Source organism: Octopus bimaculoides, chromosome 7 (genome assembly GCF_046866305.1).
Source record: "Octopus bimaculoides isolate indiv1 chromosome 7, ASM4686630v1, whole genome shotgun sequence".
Lineage (NCBI taxonomy): Eukaryota > Metazoa > Mollusca > Cephalopoda > Octopoda > Octopodidae > Octopus > Octopus bimaculoides.
Genome location: NC_142934.1, coordinates 10,141,447 through 10,161,863, shown reverse-complemented (window position 1 = coordinate 10,161,863; position 20,417 = coordinate 10,141,447). Strand labels below are relative to the sequence as shown.

The 20,417-nt window shown below is 34.5% G+C and overlaps 1 protein-coding gene across 1 annotated transcript in view; it reads right to left on the bottom strand.

Moving 5' to 3' along the window:
* Positions 1-6,756: 6,756 nt before the first annotated feature.
* The window catches only part of LOC106873140 (uncharacterized), a 66,916-nt gene continuing 53,255 nt past the window's right edge, over positions 6,757-20,417 (bottom strand). Inside the window, exons 2-3 of the mRNA XM_089354744.1 lie at positions 12,847-13,589; positions 6,757-7,216 (exon numbers count right to left, since the gene is read on the bottom strand). Of these exons, the coding sequence (XP_089210870.1) occupies positions 12,891-13,577 (687 nt within the window). The 5' untranslated portion in view covers positions 13,578-13,589 and the 3' untranslated portion in view covers positions 6,757-7,216; positions 12,847-12,890. The remainder of the gene's footprint in view (positions 7,217-12,846; positions 13,590-20,417) is intronic.

The following is a 20,417-nucleotide window of genomic DNA, read 5'->3' as shown; positions in this document are numbered from 1 at the left end:
TTGTCCCTTCCCCCATCATCGCTTGACAACCGATGTTGATGTGTTTACTAACCAGCAACCTAGCGGTTCGGCAAAAATTACATGATATAAAAGTACTAGGCTTTCAAAGAGTAAGTCGATTACTTCGACTAAAACACCCTTTAGGGCGGTGCTCCAGCATGGCCGCAGCCAAATGAGTGCAGCGAATAAAAAGGTAAGAATATTTTTTTAAATAAATATTTGTAAACGTTTGCGAAAGTTTTCGTACAGAGTATTTTGTGCAAGAGCTTTTGGTTCAACTTTCCAAACACACACACAACACAACACACGTGTGCTTATATGCCTACATATTTGCCTCTATATGTTGCATTGGAAAATAGATCTGCTTCCTTTTAGCTTCTAATTGTTCTGCACTCAAATTAGGTCCGTCGACACTCTCTTTTTTCTCTAGTTAATATTCTTTTCTCGAGTATTGATACCGTTTTTATCAGATGTATTATGTGAAAGTAATAATCAGATGTAGTTTTTAGGCGTACGAAAGTTTTATGTAACAATTTTATTTAATTCAAACATGCACACACACACACCACACACACACACACACGCACAAAGGCACCTTCGCAGACGTATGCAAACCCACACGCACAAAGGCACCTTCGCAGACGTATGCAAACACATACACACACACACACACACACACATATATATATATATATATATATATATATATATATATGAAATTAAATATTAAATTGCTTCCCTTCGAAAATAATTTCTACGTCGCATTGCATATTGTATGTGTCCTTGTAAAGATTTTAAAAAATACTCGTTTCTTTTAAAATTATAGGTATGTGTGTATACGCGTGCGCGTGTGTGTATGTATGTATGTATGTATGTATGTATGTATGTATATATATATATATATATATATATATATATATATATATAGAGAGAGAGAGAGAGAGAGAGAGATAGATAGATAGATATGTATGTGTGTGCATATATCTATATATATATTCTTTTATATGAATGAATAAAATATTGTTTCTTGTTTGATTGAAACAGTCTTTTTTCCTAATACGACCGTCAAAGTGTTTCCAAACTGATTGATTTTCGTTGACTCTTTCCATTTAATCACATTACTAACATTTAAAATGAACACTTAGCGAAATGAAAATAAAAGAACTATTTTTGAAGCTGTTTTGTCACTTAACTTTAGCTACCTACCAGCGTGGTCTCGAAATGTGAACTTAAAGCAAGAGATCGTTAAACTATTGTAATTCTTTGTTTGAAAATATATATTTTTCTTTTCAAAGACGACTGTCAATGTATATTGGTGTGCACGCGTGTATACGTTTGAGCGTATGCGCGACTGAAACTCCATCATTTAAACTCAAAGCAGTGTTTTGATCTCGATAATTTTTCTTTCCAGCACCTATCGTTATAACAATTATCATTGTCAACACTCTCTGTTCAGTTCATGTTCCTATCTTCTTCAGTCAATTGTGTCCGCAAACAAAAGCACATTTGAGTTTTATTTTACATGCCACTCAATACTTTCCGAAACTCAGAAAGAGAAATGCAGCATAGATATCCAACTGTATTTGGAAGCTTAAGGACATTAATGCCACCAGTCAACAAATACTATTTTTTCCCTTTTTCCTAAGGACAAATCTGGTAAATTAACACTATATATGCAGTTTATGTGCTTGTGGAAGCACTCGATATTAATAGAAACTCGGAAAGTATTACGTCTTGTAATCGTAAAACACATAAAATATACATGTGCAATAAACAAACTCTGTGCTGATAGCATATTTTTTATATACTGCAGTAGCTTCTTTCTAATTACTGAACTTACATTAAATACATTACAATTGATAATAATATTAATTTTTTTTCTAATCTGAAAATTAGCTGATAAGACTAAATTACTTACTGATATTCTATTTCCCAATAACCATATACTTAAATTCAGAATTCCATTTAATTAAGCATATATGACTTCTTTTAATCACTTCTGAACTAAAACATTACATTATATCTGGTTGTCGTTTAGTTTATACTTTTCATATAAAGTTTTCGTAATTTAAATTGTAATAAATGAATTGCACTTCGTTACATAACATGACACTGTAATTACGACATGAGATTACTGATTCTCAGCGTTTTACTTACTAAGCTTCGAAACTTTCAACTTTTATTTTTTACTTGTTTCAGTCAGATTGCGGCCATGCTGGGGCACCACCTTGAAGAGCTTTTAGTCGAATGTATCGACCCTGGTACTTTTTTAAGCATGGTACTTATTCTATCGATCACTTTGCCGAACCGCTAAGTTACAGGGACGTAAGCACACCAACACCGGTTGCCCCTGTGTCTCAAGCAATGCTCTTTTCCGACTTCTTGGATACTAGTTGACACCTGTCCCAGTTCACTTCATGTCTGTGAACCCTGGGATATTGTCCGGCGCACCGGAATATCCGTATTCCTCGATCACATCGTTCATTTCAATCTATTCTCAAATTTCTTTGCTTCATATATTTTTCAGCAACAGTATTTCTAATATGAATCTAATTTGGCTCTCTGTGTCGTAGCAAATCGTTGTTCTTCTTTCTTCGTAGTAGCTGATGTCTAATTTGCTTACCAGAGATCAGGAAGGTCGGTGCTATTGAAGAAGACATTGTCACGTAGAGTCTTGTCCAGCTGTTGCTTTGAGCACATTTTTTACTTTAGTCAAATGCCTTTCACTGTTCTATTACTCAGTACAAAATTTAAGCATTCATCTCTCAGCCAGTATTTAATGGACAAGCAGGCAAAAATTATAACATTGCATTGTTATGGCACCAAGCACAGAAACACTGGACAGAATTTCATGCTTTCGTACATAAGGTGCATCTTAAAAACTTTCTTTTCCGTATAGCAGAATATTTTCAGTGTCAGAAATATATTTGTGTATTCACCCGAAGCGATGTTTTCACACAATACATTCATAATCGGTGTCTGAAATACCAGTCGGTGTATTCACTCCTTCTCGTAGAGGAATAACTTATCGTGTATAAAACTGCACTAAAAGGGAAACTTTCCTTACCTAACATTCTTGCAGGAGTGGCAAACAACCCTTAATAAAAGTTATTAAACAGCCCTTATAAAAAGTTATTAAACATCCCTTACACGCCGAGAGAATATTGGTCTCACAGTTTGTGTAGAAGGTCGTCAATTTCAGGAGAGTGGAGAAGTCGGTTAGATCGATTCTAATGATATACTGATACTAATTTTATCGACCCCTAAAGGATAAAAGACAAAGTCGACATCAACGTAATTTGAACTCAGAACGGCCGAAATGCCGGCGTGCTGATGATTCTACCAGGTCACTGCCTTACACACCGAGATGATATTGGTTCCAAATTTTGGTACAAAGACAGCAATTTCGAGGAAGAGGATAAATCGATTACATCGACCCCAGTACACAACTGTACTTATTTTATCGACTCTGAAAAAGATAAAACGCAAAGTCGACCAGGGCGGAAATTGAACTCAGAACGTAAGAAAAAAAAAAAAAAAAGGATGAAATACCGCTTAACATTTTGTCCGACCTTCTAACGATTCCTTCCCGGCATGCTGCAAAACATGTATAGAATCCCTTGAAATCCTTCATCTCTTACCTGCTATTTTGCAAACGATGGTCTACGTTGACTTTCATTCAGAATTTCTTCATCGTTGTTAACCTCAGCCTTCAACTCATTAAACTACTACTTACCTCTACTCGACATAACAACCACATTCCTTTAGTCCACTCTTACATTTTTCCTTGCATATTTTCTTGTAGTTTTCATGTACTTGTTCGTGAATTTTCCCTATATTTTTCTTTATGTTCCGTAGTTTTCATGTACATGTCACACATTTTTCATCCTTAATTATGTACTGCTACAAATATTTTCCATTATATTCCTTGTATTTTTTCCAAGTAATTTCCTTGTTATTTCCTTGCATTTCTACACATTTCCGAAAAAATTCCCCCCTTATAGCATATTTATATTAATTATATTTATAATTCAACCAAATCTTTCATTATATTATAAAAAAATATTGCCGTATTTTCATCGAAATCTCTAGATTATTGATTTCTTACGATTGCTAAATGAATCTATATTGTCCCCAGTTCCATTCCAGCCTTTAATTCTTAACTTCATCTCACCTACAGTGAAAACTAATTTCCGTCCTTTATTAATAGCTTTAAGCTTAAAGTGAATTTTTGTTTCTTTATCAAAGTTTCACTATACTTCTTTTTTACAATATGCTATCGTTTCACTTTCACCAATAAGCTTTGATATATTTTCTCATAAATATTTTTATCAACAAGTGTTGTGTGACAAAGTACTACTAATAAGTTTCACTTATCTCTAACATATTACAATAAATAGTCATAGATGCAGGCGTGGCTGTGTGGTAACACACTTGCTTCTCAACCATATGGTTCCAGGTCCACCAACATCGGTTGTCAAGCTATGGTGGGGGTTCAAACACAGACACACAAATACATATATGTATATAATATATATTCATATATATATATATATATATATATATATATATAGTAAATCCAAAAAATAACAACAAAACTACAAAGGATTCCGCGGTACACGTGTTTCAAGCTTTATATGGGTATAATATAATATGTGTATAATTTACAATGTAAAGCTATCCTCAGCCGCAAAATTATTTCTCTCCCAGGAAATTATACCACCTCGGCGTTGAAGTAGGAAGAAAGGTGTGATGTAAGAGGTGAAGATCCTTTCCGTATTCTGTATAGTACTATACCTCTTATAATTCTCCACCCAGACATAATCTCTCCGGTTCTCCTTTATGAGAAAATATATATATATATATATACGACGGACTTCTCTTAGTTTCCATCTGCCAAATCTCCTCACAAGGCTTTTGGGACTGAACCTGGAACCATGTGATTGGGAAGCCACTCCTATACTGTACCTATATATGTGTGTGTGTCTTTGTGTCTGCTTTTGCTTTTGGAAGCGCATTCTGACCAGCGGTGTATAACAACGTATAACAGCACCTAATGGTCTGGTCGATAATGTAATGTGTGTGTGTGTGTGTGTGTGTGTACATACTTACATAAATGTCTGTGCGTCTGTAGGTATACATGCAACGTCGAAAAATGTGGGATTGTGCGAGAGGAAAGAATGATGTTGAAATATTGTGTTGGAGAAAGGCGGTGAGATGGCAGAAACGGTAGCACGCCGGGCGAAATGCCTAGCGGTATTTCGTCTACCGTTACGTTCTAAGTTCAAATTCCGCCGAGGTCGACTTTGCCTTTCATCCTTTCGAGGTCGATAAATTAAGTACCAGTTACGCACTGAGGTCGATGTAATCGACTTAATCCCTTTGTCTGTCTCCTCTATGTTTAGCCCCCTGTGGGCAATAAAGAAATAAGAAACGTTAGAACGCCGAGCGAAATGCTTAGCGGTATTACATCTGTCTTTATGTTCTGAGTTCAAATTCCGCTGAGATCGACCTTGCCTCTCGTCCTTTCTGGGTCGATAAATTAAGTACCAGTTGCATACTGTGGTCGACGTCATCTACTGGCTTCCTCCCCAAATATTTCGGGCCTTGCGCATAGAGTAGAAAAGAATATTGTGTTGGAGAGAGGGAAGGGAGAAAGACTGAAGGATGAAAAGCGAGAATAGAGTACCACATCAAGGAAAGAAAAGCCGATAGCCGAGAAATATGTAACGAATGCATATATAGGAATATATTTGTTTCTATTCTAGGGACAAGGCCCGTAATTTTTGGGGAGGATGCCAGTCGATTAGATCGAATCCAGTACGCAACTGATACTTAATTTATAGACCTCGAAATGGTGAAAGGCAAAGTCGACCTCAACGGAATTTGAACTCAACGTAAAGACAGATGAAATACTGCTTAGCATTTCGCCCGGCGTGCTAACATTTCTGCCAGCTCGCCGCCTTGTATATATAGGAATATTGTTTGAATAATATTGGCAAATCTTTAAAGCATACAGTAAGCTCTTAGTAGCGGTTTCAATCATCATTTGAAAGCAATTCTTTCAGATATAGTTTTAATGTAGGTGGAAAGGCCTCAGCAAATCAAATTGCCCTTATCTCTGTAAAATCTCTCTAATCGGAAGAAACTAATATATTTAAAAGAATCCGGGCTTAATTTCATTTTTTCAGTGACAGTTCTTCACTTTGAAATATGGAATTCATAAAAGTAGAAAATATATATATAAACTGAAATTAAAGTGAAAGAAAAATTGAGGCCACAAAAAAAAAAAAAAACTATCTTAACATTTGGAATTTGAATTACAATCAAAATAAAGTGGAAAATAATAAATAAAAATAGAAAAAAATTAGCAAGAAAATGTCTTCCAAAATGTTATCGCTCAAACCTAGTTCTTTAAAAATACTTTCCAAATTTCAATTTAATATTTTTCCCTTCCGTTTCAATCTCATAACTCGATTTTAGCTTAAGAAATCATGACACTTTTAAAAACATATGAATCCCTACAACATATATATTTGGTATATTCCTCTATCTTGTTAATATTTTTATAAAAGTTGTTTTCTTTTCTTCCATATCAATAGCAAAGAATCTGTATAATATGTACAAAATTGTCGTTATGTTAAAGCTTCTAGAACACAGAGTTGTAGCTATAACTGCTGATTTAAATTTTTTTTTTAATAAAAGGAAAATAAATATTAAAATATTTGAAAGAACGAAGAAATAAATTAAGAAAGATAACATTTTCAAATGAATTTTTTTATTGAAGGTTTGAGAAATTATTCGTTCAGCAATAACAACGATGCTAAAGAGAGAATGTATATATTTGTATAATCCATGTATGCAATAATAAGAACGTCATTATATATATATATATATATATATATATATATATATATATATATATATATACACAAACATATGTATATATAAATATATATATGTTTATATAAACATATATATGTATATATAAACATATATATATGAGTTTATATATACATATATATATATATATATATATATATATAAACATATGTTCACATGTATGTGTGAGATATATATATATATATATATATATATATATATATATATATTTATATAAATATATGTACATATATATACATACATATATCTCAACTAAAGAGTGCACTGGTATCATCTTGTATGGGAAGAAATAAACTGGCTCCGTTGATTAATTCTGAAAGTGAACAGAAAAATATATTAATATTGCATTTTTACGTTACACACACACACGTATATACATATATATATATATATAATACATATCTTTCAATATTATACAATAATATTTTATTCATTTCAAGAAAATCACAATAGGTTTTCTTAATACTTAAAGACAATACTATAAATATCGGATCATTCACACACAGATTTTATCATAAATTACAAACATTACTCTCGGCGTACGCATGGCTGTGCTTTTATGAAAATCGGTTTGCAATCACGTTGTTTCGGGTTCAATCCTAGTGTATGGCACCTAGGACAACGTCTTCCGTTATAGTCCGGGCCATCCAATGTTTTGTGGATGTATTTGTCAGACGGAGACCGTGTGGAATTCCTTCATTTATCATGTCAACAGGGATTTGTGTCTTTGTGTTTGTATTCTACCAGTTGACAACTTGTGTTGGTTTATTTACGTCACCGTAACATAACAATCCTGCGAAAGACACTCGTAAAATAAGTACTAGAATTTAAAATTTTAAAGTATTACTGTGCTTGGTTTGTTCAACTAAACCTTTCAAGGTGGTATCTCAAAATGGTCGCAATCCAATGACTGAAACGATCCTTTCTACAATAAGCACAGGGCCTGACATTTTTGGGGAAGGATTAAGTTGATTACATTAACCCCCAGATTTAATTTTAACGACTTCTTATTTTAACGACTGAATCCGAAAGGATGACATTTTTAATTCACTAAAAATATTTACTCAACGTAAAAACAGACGAAACGCCGCTAAACATTTTATACGGCGTGCCAACGATTCTGCCAGTTCACGATCTTTCAATGACTGAAATAAAGGTTTCAAATTTTGGTACAAAGCCAGCAATTTTGTGGGATGAGTAAAGTAAATTACATGGACCCCCGTACTCAGCTGGTACTTATTTTATCGATCTCGAAAGGATAAAAGGCAAAGTCAACCTTGGCGCAATTTGAATTCAGAACGTGAAGACGGAAAAAAATGCCGCTAAGCAATTTGTCAAGCGTGCTAACAATTCTGCCAGCTCGCTGCTTCAAGTGATTGAAATAATAAAAGATAAGAGATGGAACGCTAATAAAATATTGCCATTTTGTTGCTACATCACACCTCTGAAGCTTAAATCCCTCTTTCTTTAATATTTGTTTCGTATTTGTAATCTACAGTATTTTTACACGAGGTCCACTTGCACAAATATCGTTTATGGCTGGCATAAAAGGATTAAGATTCTTTGGTAGTGTTGCCCTTTTAAGCATTCAGATCTTGGTATTTTATGAAGCCAATAAATCTTTAGAAGCATTTTCTGAATTTCCAGGTACTACTTACATTCGGTTATGTCTTTGTACTTCAACCTTTTCTTTGTTAATCCCAAAATCTATTCGCATAGATAAGGATTTATTGGCTGACAGTTAATGTATTTAGCGTTGAATAACCAAATCTTAGTGTAAAAGTGTTGTCTAGAAAAAAATTAGATTTGTATTCATCTGTCTTAAACTTCTGACTATCTATATAAAGCTTTTTATATTCTTTACTACTCTAGGCACAAGGCTCGAAATTTTGGGGGAGGGTGCCAGTCGATTAGATCGACCTCAGTACGCAACTGGTATTAAATTTATCAACCCTGAAAAGATGAAGAGTAAAGTCGACCTCGGCGGAATTTGAACTCAGAACGTAAAGACGGACGAAATACCGCCAAGCATTTCGCCCGGCGTGCTAGCGTTTCTGCCAGCTCACTGCTTTATAAAGCCTTGAGGTAAAATCGATCTGTTGATCTGAGCATGATTATATTGATACAGTCTTGTATGCAAGCAATGGCTCTGATATTTCGAAATATATAAGGTCTCAATGGATTTTGGATCAAGCTTACCTATATGGCATCCCTAAACAATACAAACGCTCGTCAGGTATATCATTCTAGTTCTCTGCAAACATGAATTCAGTTATCTCCTGGTTTACACAAAGATTTTTAGAAATCTGACGGTCTTCATTTACTAGAGCAATAAAAGACAGTCACCTATCACAGAGGGTTGCATTGGCTGCAGTTAATATCAAGTGTAACAGTTCAAAATGCTTAGCGGCATCTCGTCTATCTTTACATTCTGAGTTCAAATTCCGCCGAGGTCGACTTTGCATTTCATCCTTTCGAGGTCGTTAAAATAAGTGCCAGTTAAACAGTAGGGTCGATGTAATCGACTTACCTGACTCCCACGAACTTGCTGGCCTTGTGCCAAAATTTGAAACCAATATCAAGTGTTCCTAAATTTCCTTATATTCCAGGTTCAAAAGGTTGTTTCAGAAATAAACAGCTACATTTAATCGAAAGTAAGAAAACTCTTCAAAGCGCAGTCAGATGCGCTTTGAGGAGTTTTAGTCGAAGAAATCGAACGCGGGACTTATTCTTTGTAAGCCCAGTACTTATTCTATCGGTTTCTTTTACCGAACTGCTAGATACATGGACATAAAGACATCAGCATTGGTCGTCAAGTGATGGCGGAGGAACAAATACAGACACACACACATACACACAAATATATATTTGTTTATAGTTATGATGTTTATAAAGTCAGACCATAACTATTCGTCAATCAACAGAAAACCTCTGTTGGTTTCTTTCGGGCCATTCTAGAAATCAGTTTATCGTTGGTATTTCGAAGAACTGTAACTCTTCATCAGTTCCTAAAAGGAACACCTATGTATTACTCGTCTTTTGCTTGTTGTGTCTTCTTGTTGTTTTTTTACGGTATCTGAGGGCTTTCCTTACCCTCTGTCTCCTTCCATCTCTGTCATGATGTAAGGCGATGAGGTGGTACGGATGCCCGTAACCTCAAGCTGCTTGCGTGCTGGAAAAGGAGAAGCCTCAGTATCTCAGTGTCCTGTTTCGTCGTTTGCCCTTGACTCCAGTCGCATAAAGACAATGGCGGTTTCGTTTACTTCTGCCCATTCTACAGCATTTCATATACGAGTATTTTGTTGGCTTTTCGAATGGCTTTGGAGATTAATTTTAACCGAGACGATATGTATTTCTCTTCTCTTGAGCTCGCTTTTGCAGGAAGCGAACTCCTCCTGACCAGAGAGGTACTCCTCTTTACGCCAAGTAAGATCTCTTCCAAAGTAGATGTATTTTTCATTGAAGATTGTCTCCTTTTCTCAACAGCTGTACCACTTCTTACACTTTTTATTGACTTTTATGACTCTTATTTCGGCATTTATTCGTTTTTTCTTTAAATAACAAGTCTACCGGTCTTCTGTGGTTCTGCAATATCATCAGCACATGGATGAAACTGCCATGATGTGTGAATTTCTGTTGATTTAATTCTCACCGTTGTTACTATTGTTTTGGACTGAGCTCATTTTTTTTGCGCTGGTTGAGGATGGGAGAGGGCATTCTTAAGTCCCTTGTTTAGTGTTCAGACAAAGTAAGGGCCGATTTTCTTTTTTCATGATTTCAGTTTTGTTCTCAATGCCGCCAGAATCAGCATCTTCTATGATTTATTGATGTTGTCGCTTTTTATCCTGTTAAGCCTTTATATGGCTTTTACTCTCTTAAGCGTGATAGCAGAACCTTCTGATAAGGATACTGGGTTTTAAGGCATTCCTCTTTGCATTCTCTACAGAGGAGAACTCCAGTATTTTCGAAGCTTCCATGTCAATGGCAGCCACACACGATCACATATCGTGGAAAGTTACAGCTGCATACTGATTAACCACGTGCGTTCATATTGTGCCATGAAGATGACTTCTAGCCAGAGGCTGTCATTATCATAGATTATCTTGACAGCGATCCTTGTGTTTCACGTACAATTTGGGCTGAATGAAACATATAGTACCATACACCCTATGTCTACCAATAAAAATAGATTTCACATCTATAACAAGGCCGTTTCCAACTCTGTTTTGAATGTAACAAGAAAAGCAACCGCGGTTTTGGCAAAACATAAACACTTTGCCATCCTCCTCTCATGCACCTAAGTGGTGGATTAAAGTAGACTGACTCCTTGTAGAAAGAAATGCTGCCAAGCTTTAGTTCTTTCAGCAAAATACGCCATATATAGGCAGTTATTTTTTTATCTGAAAGAACTCCTGCGAATGATGGCGTTTTGTTAAATGCTCACCATAATTTCTTTTAATACAATCCATACATGTAGACTGCTGCTGTTGTTCTTGCTGCTGTTGTCAAAAACGTCTGTCGTACCATGTTTGTTTTCTCAATATGTCATTATATGTTTTTTTCATATGGTTGCTGTTTTACTTTGTTTAATATGCTTTCTTTTAGTGGCGGATTATGGACATCAAGAAGCCATTTTTGACTTCCAGAAAGTCGGTGAAATAAGATGGGGAATACTTTTTAAAACTGACTGACTGTTATCGAATCTCGTTTCGGAGCAGACAGTTTAAAGTCTTTAAAAAAATCATATCGAAAATGAAAGTTAATTATTCAATTTACCCTTCAAAAGTATTAAGAATTTTCGGAGCAAAATTTTTAAATGTGTGAACGAGTCACCAGATAATAATAATAATAATAATAATAATAATAATAGTAATAATAATAATAATGATAATAATAATAATTGAGGGAGCAAATTTGGGGGAGGGGATAAGTCGATTTCATCGACGCCAGTGTTTCACTGGAACTTAATTTATCGACTCTGAAACGAGGAAAGGCAAAGTCGACCTCGGTGGAATTTGAACTCAGAACGTAGCGACGGACCAAATACTGCTAAGCATTTCGTCCATCGTACTAACGATTGTGCCAGCTCACCGCATTAATAACAACAACAACAACAACAACAACAACAACAACAACAACAACAACAACAACAACAACAACAACAACAATAATAATAATAATAATAATGGTTTCAAATTTTGGCACAAGCCCAGCAATTTCAGGTGAAAGTGTTAGTCGATTACATTGGCTCCAGTGCTCAACTGGTACTTGATTTATTGATCCCAAAAGTATAAAAGGCAAAGTGGACCGCAGCGGAATTTGAAAAAAGAGCGTAAAGACGGACGAAATGCCGCTAAGAATTTTACTGGGCGTGCTAACGATTCCGCTAACTCGCCGCCTCGATAATGATAATAATAATAGTAATAATAATATGCTCAATACCACAGATTTGGTTGTCAGTTGTTTGACCTTAACCTGTTGAGCATGTCCCTTGGTGGCTGACGATATGTGTATCTCTGATCACAAGCAGAAGTAGTGGGGGAGCATCATAGCCATGTGTTGAGAGGAATTCTTTGGGGTTTTGTAAGAAATGTAGATATGAAAAGCAAATGATTATATACACCAGTATATTACAAGTGTTCTTCATCGATACTTGACATCCTTCAAGTGCTTAAAAAAAAGAGCCCGTTTGGATTTGAAGTGAAAATATAATAGGATATAGCTAAATATCATAGGACATTTATTTACATGAAGGACAGGGAAAATATTTTAGAGTATTTAGTCATGAACTTGAACTCAGGTCTCGTTCATGATTTTCATCACTCTCTAATTGCTAAAATAATTACATAATACACAGCTCCATAAATGTGTTGTATTGTGTAAATCTAACGTAAGAAAACACAAATTTCTTCAAAGAAACAATATAGTACAAAATCTACTTACCAACTATATATATATATATATATATATATTTGTAATCATTCTTCTTACAAAATCTTTCCAGTACTTCTTTTTTGCCGTTGGTTGTTTTCATACAAAGCGGAATCATCAGATGGACTTTCTCTTTTGCCCCAAGCCTGAAGGGAATCCCAATTTCTGGATCTGATTTTATGTTGAACGGCGTTTCTTTTACCCCATCCATTCATTTCATCCCAGCCGTTACCACGTTTATCCCCGTCAGCGCTACCTACCTTTTTCCAAGTACCATCACTTGCTTTCACCATATGATCTCTTTTAACATTTTTGCCATATGCTGCCTCATTTCCGTTTGCGTTTCTTTTCCCCCAAGCTTGTAAACTATCCCACCTTTTCTGCAATTCGGCGCCGTTCAATAACGACGACAATTTTAAATTATGGCTATTTAAAGCCCGCCTAAGACTGTTTCCGAATTCGTTATCGATAGCGTTATTGTCAAATGCGCTTCGCTTGCCCCAACTACTGAGTTCATCCCAGTTTCGTTTCATATTTAGGCGATCTTCCCAATTTCTCTGATCTCCGATTTTCTCGTCCCAAGCTTCAAGATCCGATTCCAGAAATTTTGCAGGCATCATACTACGAGCTACTTTGATAGCAGACTGTTTGTTTGATAGTTCATTTAATTCAGCAGAAAGAGTAGAGAATTTCGTGAGCGCTAAAACAGTTACGAATAGCAAAAAGTTTAGGAAGGTCGCCATCTTGAAATATTCCTGCAAAAAAACAAAACAAAAAAGTGATATTAATATAAAAAACAATTTGTAAATTTTAAATGCAAATTTGAATAATTAAGTCAACATCGCATTGAAAAAATATAAAACGATTTTTATTATGTATAATTCATTTAAAATACTTGTTGAATCAGTAATTAATGTGTTAAGACATTATTCTGTACGCCAATGTTAATCTCATTAATTATGATATTGAATTAAAAGAAAAAAAAACAGCACAAAAATACGTTTAGAAAAAAGAAAAATAGTGAAAATAAAGAATTAATTATATAACGATTCAATGTATAGTTGCAACAATAATTCAATTAGAAAGAATATATGTGTGTATTTGGGAATGTATATATATGTGTATATATGTGCATGTATGTGTATGTGTGTGTATAAATATATCTGAATGCGTGTGTGTATTTGTACATATAAATATATACGCATAAATATATCTGTATGTGTGTATATATGTATGTATGTATATATGTGTCTGTGTATATATATATATAGAATATACATGTATATGTACGTATATATTTATATGTATACACACACACACACACATATATATATATATATATATATATATGCACATAGATACACACACATACGCACACAAATATACGTTATTTGATCATTGTGATTGGAAGAAGGAATTCGGCGCGGTTATTGTTTTTGTATAGTTTGATATCTACCTTACATGTGTCTTATAGTCATTCTTTGAACTCAATTATTGTGAACAAGAAATCAAACTAAACTCAGTCAAACTGCTTGACAATGTCAAACTGCTTGACAATGTCAAATACTTAACGAGATACACCGATAATTCACATCGATTTCTGCGAATTATTTTTAAATGTGATTGTTATGTATTTAAAGAACATCAGTATACAGTGGGGTTCCATCACATTAAAAGCTAGCAACTTGACTGTAATAGAACTGCATAAAGGAAGCGTGTTTAAGATTTGTAGTGACGTGTTTAGAATTCACTCTTGGTTTACACTACTGAAAGACGTATATGAGTCAGAATATCTGCAGTAAGCCACACTTCAAGGACAAACACACCACACACATACACACGCATATACGAAATAGTACAACTCTTTCGAAAAGGATCTATCCATGATTATTTCCAGGACCCCAAAATCCCTGCGTTTGCACGTATTTCTGACTAAATCGGGTACTTGTATACTCTCCCGATGAATATGTACACCAGCTTCATAACTAAAGAATTAAGTAGGAATTAAAAGCATTGTAAGATGAGGCCCTGGAGGCCCTGGATTACATAATCGAGCTAAACCTTACAACTTTTGACGCTCCCTATCTCACCCTGAAAGACCATAATCCAAATGTTTGTAATAAACCTTGCATTAGACTTATTTACTCCACAAAATCTGATATCGAACTCGTAAGTAAATGCATTAGAAACAGGATTATTCCCGTAGTAAAATTTGAAGATAGAATTGCCCCTGGGAATAATACTGGCGACATCATCACCTGGTTTCACACTCTCTCTAACAAATCGAATACTTCCTCACATTCGATATTTCTGATTATTACGCCTCCACATTCCGTCTTCTAGTAAATAAGGTCTTAATTTTCGCTAGGAAATTCGCACCCTTTCTGGGTTGGACATAAACATTGTCTTAACGGCCCGAAAAAGCACTCGTTTTTTGAATAACAAATACTGGTCTCGGAGTTCGACCATCAGCTACTCTGATATGACCATGGACTCCTCCGACCCTGCACCGATTTTCGACTTAGTGGGTCTTGTTCTACTATCACAAATTAATAAGCACTTCCCCGACCCCTCTGGAAGTCTATGACGGGATGTCGCACTTCTTACAACCATGAGGTCATCGAGGCCGTCCATTGAGTGTATCTGAAAAGCCATCCACAAGTTCTTAAAAAACTATAATCTTTTTATCTTAATTGAAAATAAAACCAAAGTAGCTTACTTCTTGGACTTTAATTTCGATTTAGAATCTAACCTCTACTGCTCTTATCATAATCCCAGCCAATCGTCACAACACATTAACATCCATTCCAATCATTCTAAATATGTTTTAAATAGTATGGTTAAAGGAATTTCTATTAGGATTTCTAACTTGTCCACCAATGACTACAACTTTGATAATCATGCTACAAACGATAACCAGGCCTTCCGCAGTGGCAGTTTCCCTGAGAAGCTTGCCTATAGCCCCAATACTAAATTACAAGCCAAACTCGAACTTTTAACTTCTTGCAGCGAGAAACAACCCTTCAAACTTACCCCGACCCTTCGTCCCGCTAGCACTCTCCAGTACACTTCTTCGGTGAACGACATCTTATTTACTAGACCCACCCGTAATCTGGCCAACCCTTGAGCGAAATACATTTCGGTGGCCTCCGGCTAACCAACACAATCTCATCCATGGTCCTCATGCCTCTATAGGTAGAAAACCTTAACGTTATATGTTACGGTTTCCCTTCAAGTTAATTCTATACCTAAACTCGTCTTCATGTTGTCGGGAGTAATTTCGCTAAACTACGCCAAAACGAGACCTCTTCACTCAATCAATTTTATGGCATAATCTTTACTTGAAGACATAAATTGTACAAGACATTTGTTCATTATGTAAAATCATAATTTTTTATTGTCTGACATGAAATTCATTCTTTGCCTCATTGATGTCGTGCACATTTTCTACAAATATAATTATTACGTAGTTCTGGCTATCTTGAAACAAGTGTCGAGATAAGAATTTACACAATTCTCTTTTTATTCTATAATCTGTTTTATGCGTTTCGTGTACATATATTTCTCAAATTACCTGTTTATCTACTTTACTAGCTCTCTCTCTGTTTCTGTCTCTCACTATATATATATATATATATATATATATATATAACGTACATGTTATATACATATATGTATATACAGTGAATATGTACACATTGCATTGTTGGTATATATGAAATATGACAACAAAATATATCATTAATATTTAATGCAATATTATATACATACAAACACACACACACACACACACACACATATATATATATCATAGATATAGATAGATAGATAGATAGATAGATAGATAGATAGATAGATAGATAGACAGATAGATAAACAGACAGATAGCTGGACAGACAAACAGATAGCTAGACAGACAGACAGACAGACAGACAGCTAGATAGATAGATAGATAGATAGATAGATATAGAGAAAGAGCAAGATAGCATCCGTTTACATACTGATAATCGCACTAATATAAAAACAAATGATTATCTTCGGTTCAATCAAGTCTCTAAGAGACAAATCTGGTCCTGTTAGAACATAGATATTCACACTTACCGTTTTAGTAATACTCATTATAATCACACTTTAACAATGCAGAATAACATAGCTATATTTTTCATTTCTAATTACGGTATTCAGCATAGTTAACAATTTTGAATATTCGAAAAAGCGATAAAGACGATGAATGAAAATTAATTCCAAACTTTGTTTATGCTTACAAAGCCGTAGACCAACGTTAATATCATTTTAATACATGTAACATTGTAATACATAGTAAAATCTTCAACTTTATGAGGAAATATTTATTAAAATTCTGCCATATTACATTGCTGTTTCTCTTCAGTTTTAACTCAACCTTCCTGATGTCATCGTATTCGTTATCGCTGTTTGTAAATATATATAAATTGTCTATTGCGTCATCGTCATACTGTAACAGATATGAATCTTCTGAGACGTCAAATATTTTCGTAATACCTCCATTCTCCAATGATTTGTTAATGATGTCAGCTTATATTTCCTTTCATAATTTAATAATCCTTTCGAAAACCAGCAAGTCAGTGATGGAACCCGTGTGCTGGCTCCCATCTTGTTTGAATGTCCTTCATAATGCTTTACTGACTTATTTTCTTCATTATATCATGAAATGCTTATTGATTCTGACATATAATGGTTATGAAACATTTATAAATCCATCAATTACCACTGTGTATGAGATTTTTGATCGAATATTATCCACAACATTCTTCATCTCGTGTGTGATCCGAGGCAAGCAAACATTTTTTCCTTACGCAGTCCACCAGGCTGTAAATTCCAAACTTCCTTTATCCATTGTATTACATCGACATTCATCACGGCTTGTGATACACTGGCATAATAATTCACTTTTGAAATTTCTCTTTTGCCCTTGTTTTTATCGTAAAAATCAGTCATCAGATTAAACTTGATACCATCTGCTGTACAAAAAAATCCCCCCAAAACAGTAAATTTAACTGGCATTTGTTATGTCCAGCATTTTTAACCAGTGGTGTTTTCTCTCCTACGTGTTTGGCAGTTAGTTTTTCTGTCATGTCAAGATTAAAAGCTGTTTCATCCTTCTCTGAAAAGCTCTCATTCTGCCAATTTCTGATAACAGATTGGTGAAATGCTAACATCAAGACAAGCGGACAGAGTTTTGTGGAATGTTCGTTTCTAACCAAAGTATTAAATCATAACGCTTTATCAAATAATCGCTCTATCCGGCACTTGTCTTTAAATCCCAAATTTCCGCCTTTTTATTTTTTCCGTTTATAGTTTCGGATGACAGTGTATGCTAAGAGATTGGCTGCCAAGCTTTTTAAAATTTACATCCAACGTGCTCTCTTAAATGAGACATTAAACCTAAAAGAAGTCCCTAATGTAATTGTACATATCCATGTATGTACGTATATATATATGCACGTATATATATATGTATATATATATATATGTATATATATGTATATATTCGTATATATGTATATATATATATATATATATAATTATACATGCATATATATGTATATATGTATATATACGTATATATATATATACGTATATATATATATATATACGTATATATATATATATATATATATATATATATATATATATATATATATATATATATATATACACATGTATGTACGTATGTATGTATACCCAAATAACGTTACAGCCGGCGCTGTGAATGCAGTGGCTCATTGTTTTTAGATACATGCAGCTATCTTGATGCATGTCGGTCGACATAATCACCCCGTATTTTATATAATTAGGAATTGTTCCCCCTTGCTGTTTTAGTAACTATTTCCGCTTAACTAAATCCACCAAGAACACCAACAAGATGTTTATTCGGCATGATCGACTAGCAAAACAATTATTTCGCTTGTCAGGTGATAAGTTAAACGCTATAAACATTCCACAGCAATTTACTCGTAAATATATTAGGAGAGAAAAAGTGTTTACGACATTGCGTCTTAAAATGGACAGTTTTATATTGTTATTGAAGCTCATTAAAATTATAGTAAATATGAATGATATCACATTTGGTCTCAAATATAATCACATGATACGTTTTAAAGTATTTTGATTCGGTAGATTTTCATATCCGTGACAGAAAGTGTTTATTGCTGTTTTTTTCTATCGTGGCTTTTGTTTTTGCTTAGAAATATAAAACTGTCAACACTGTTAGCTGCAAAATGCCTGCCAATTAGTGTGATCGAATCTAAAGAAAATTAAGTATGTGTGGAAAAGCGGCATATAGTGATCGGTTAAAACTGCGCTAATGAGATACAAATATCTTAGGCGGAGAGCTGGCAGAATCGTTTGCACATCGGTCAAAATGCTTAGCGGTATTTTGTCATTCCTTACGTTCTGAGTTCAAATTCCGCTGAGGTTGACTTTGTTCTTCATCCTTTCACAGTTAATAAAATAAGTACCAGTTGAACACTGGGGATTGATTTAATCGACTTACGCCTCCAGCCCCGAAATTCCTGGCTTTGTGCCTAAATTTGAAATGAACATCATGCAAATGTCCTTCATCTGTTTTTATTTTTTACTTGTTTCACTCATAGGACTCTGACTACTCCGGAACACCGTTTTGAAGGATTTAGCCAAACATTCTGACCCTAATACTTATTTCGTAAATCTGCTACTTATTCTATAGTTCAATTTTGCTGCACTGCTAGTTTTGGGGAGGTAAACAAACTAATATCGGCGGTTACTGGGGCAAAAACAAAGACACGTCACACGTCTCTCTCTCTACATATATATATATATATATATATGTGTGTGTGTGTGTGTGTGTGTGTGTGTGTGTGTGTGTGTGTGTGTGTGTGTGTGTGTGTGTGAATCAAAACAGTTTGATTCAAATTCCCTGGTACTCCGAGTTTCAAGCGTGATGCTAATCTTCAGCCATTTTGTTTATATATATATATATATATATATATATATATATATATATATATATATATATATATATATATATATATATATATATATATAACGATTAATTTCCATACGGTTTCCATTTACCAAATTTACTCACAAGGCATTGGTCGGCTCGGGGCCATAGTAGAAGACACTTTGCAGTGGTTCTGTGCAATGGGACTGGAACCGAAGCAACATGGTTGCAAAATGAGCTTCTTTAGCTCTGTAATCAGCTTTTCAAACCTCTCTTAGACTTCAAAACGTGAACACGTTTTAAGAGTGTTCGGCTTTGTATTTGTGTGTCTGTGTTTGTCAACACACCATCGCTTGACAATTGATGTTGGTATGTTTACGTCCTCGTAACTTAGCGGTTCAGCAAGAAAAACCGATAAATGGAGTACTAGGCTTACAAAGAATAAATCTAGATCGACTAAAGGCAGTGTTCCAGCATGGCCGCTGTCAAATGACTGAAACAAGTAAAAGAGTAAAAAAGAGTATATATATATATATATATATATATATATATATATATATAACATGTATATTAGTTAGTTTATGTGCCCCCAAACGTATCCATGAGTCAAAAGAGCGCT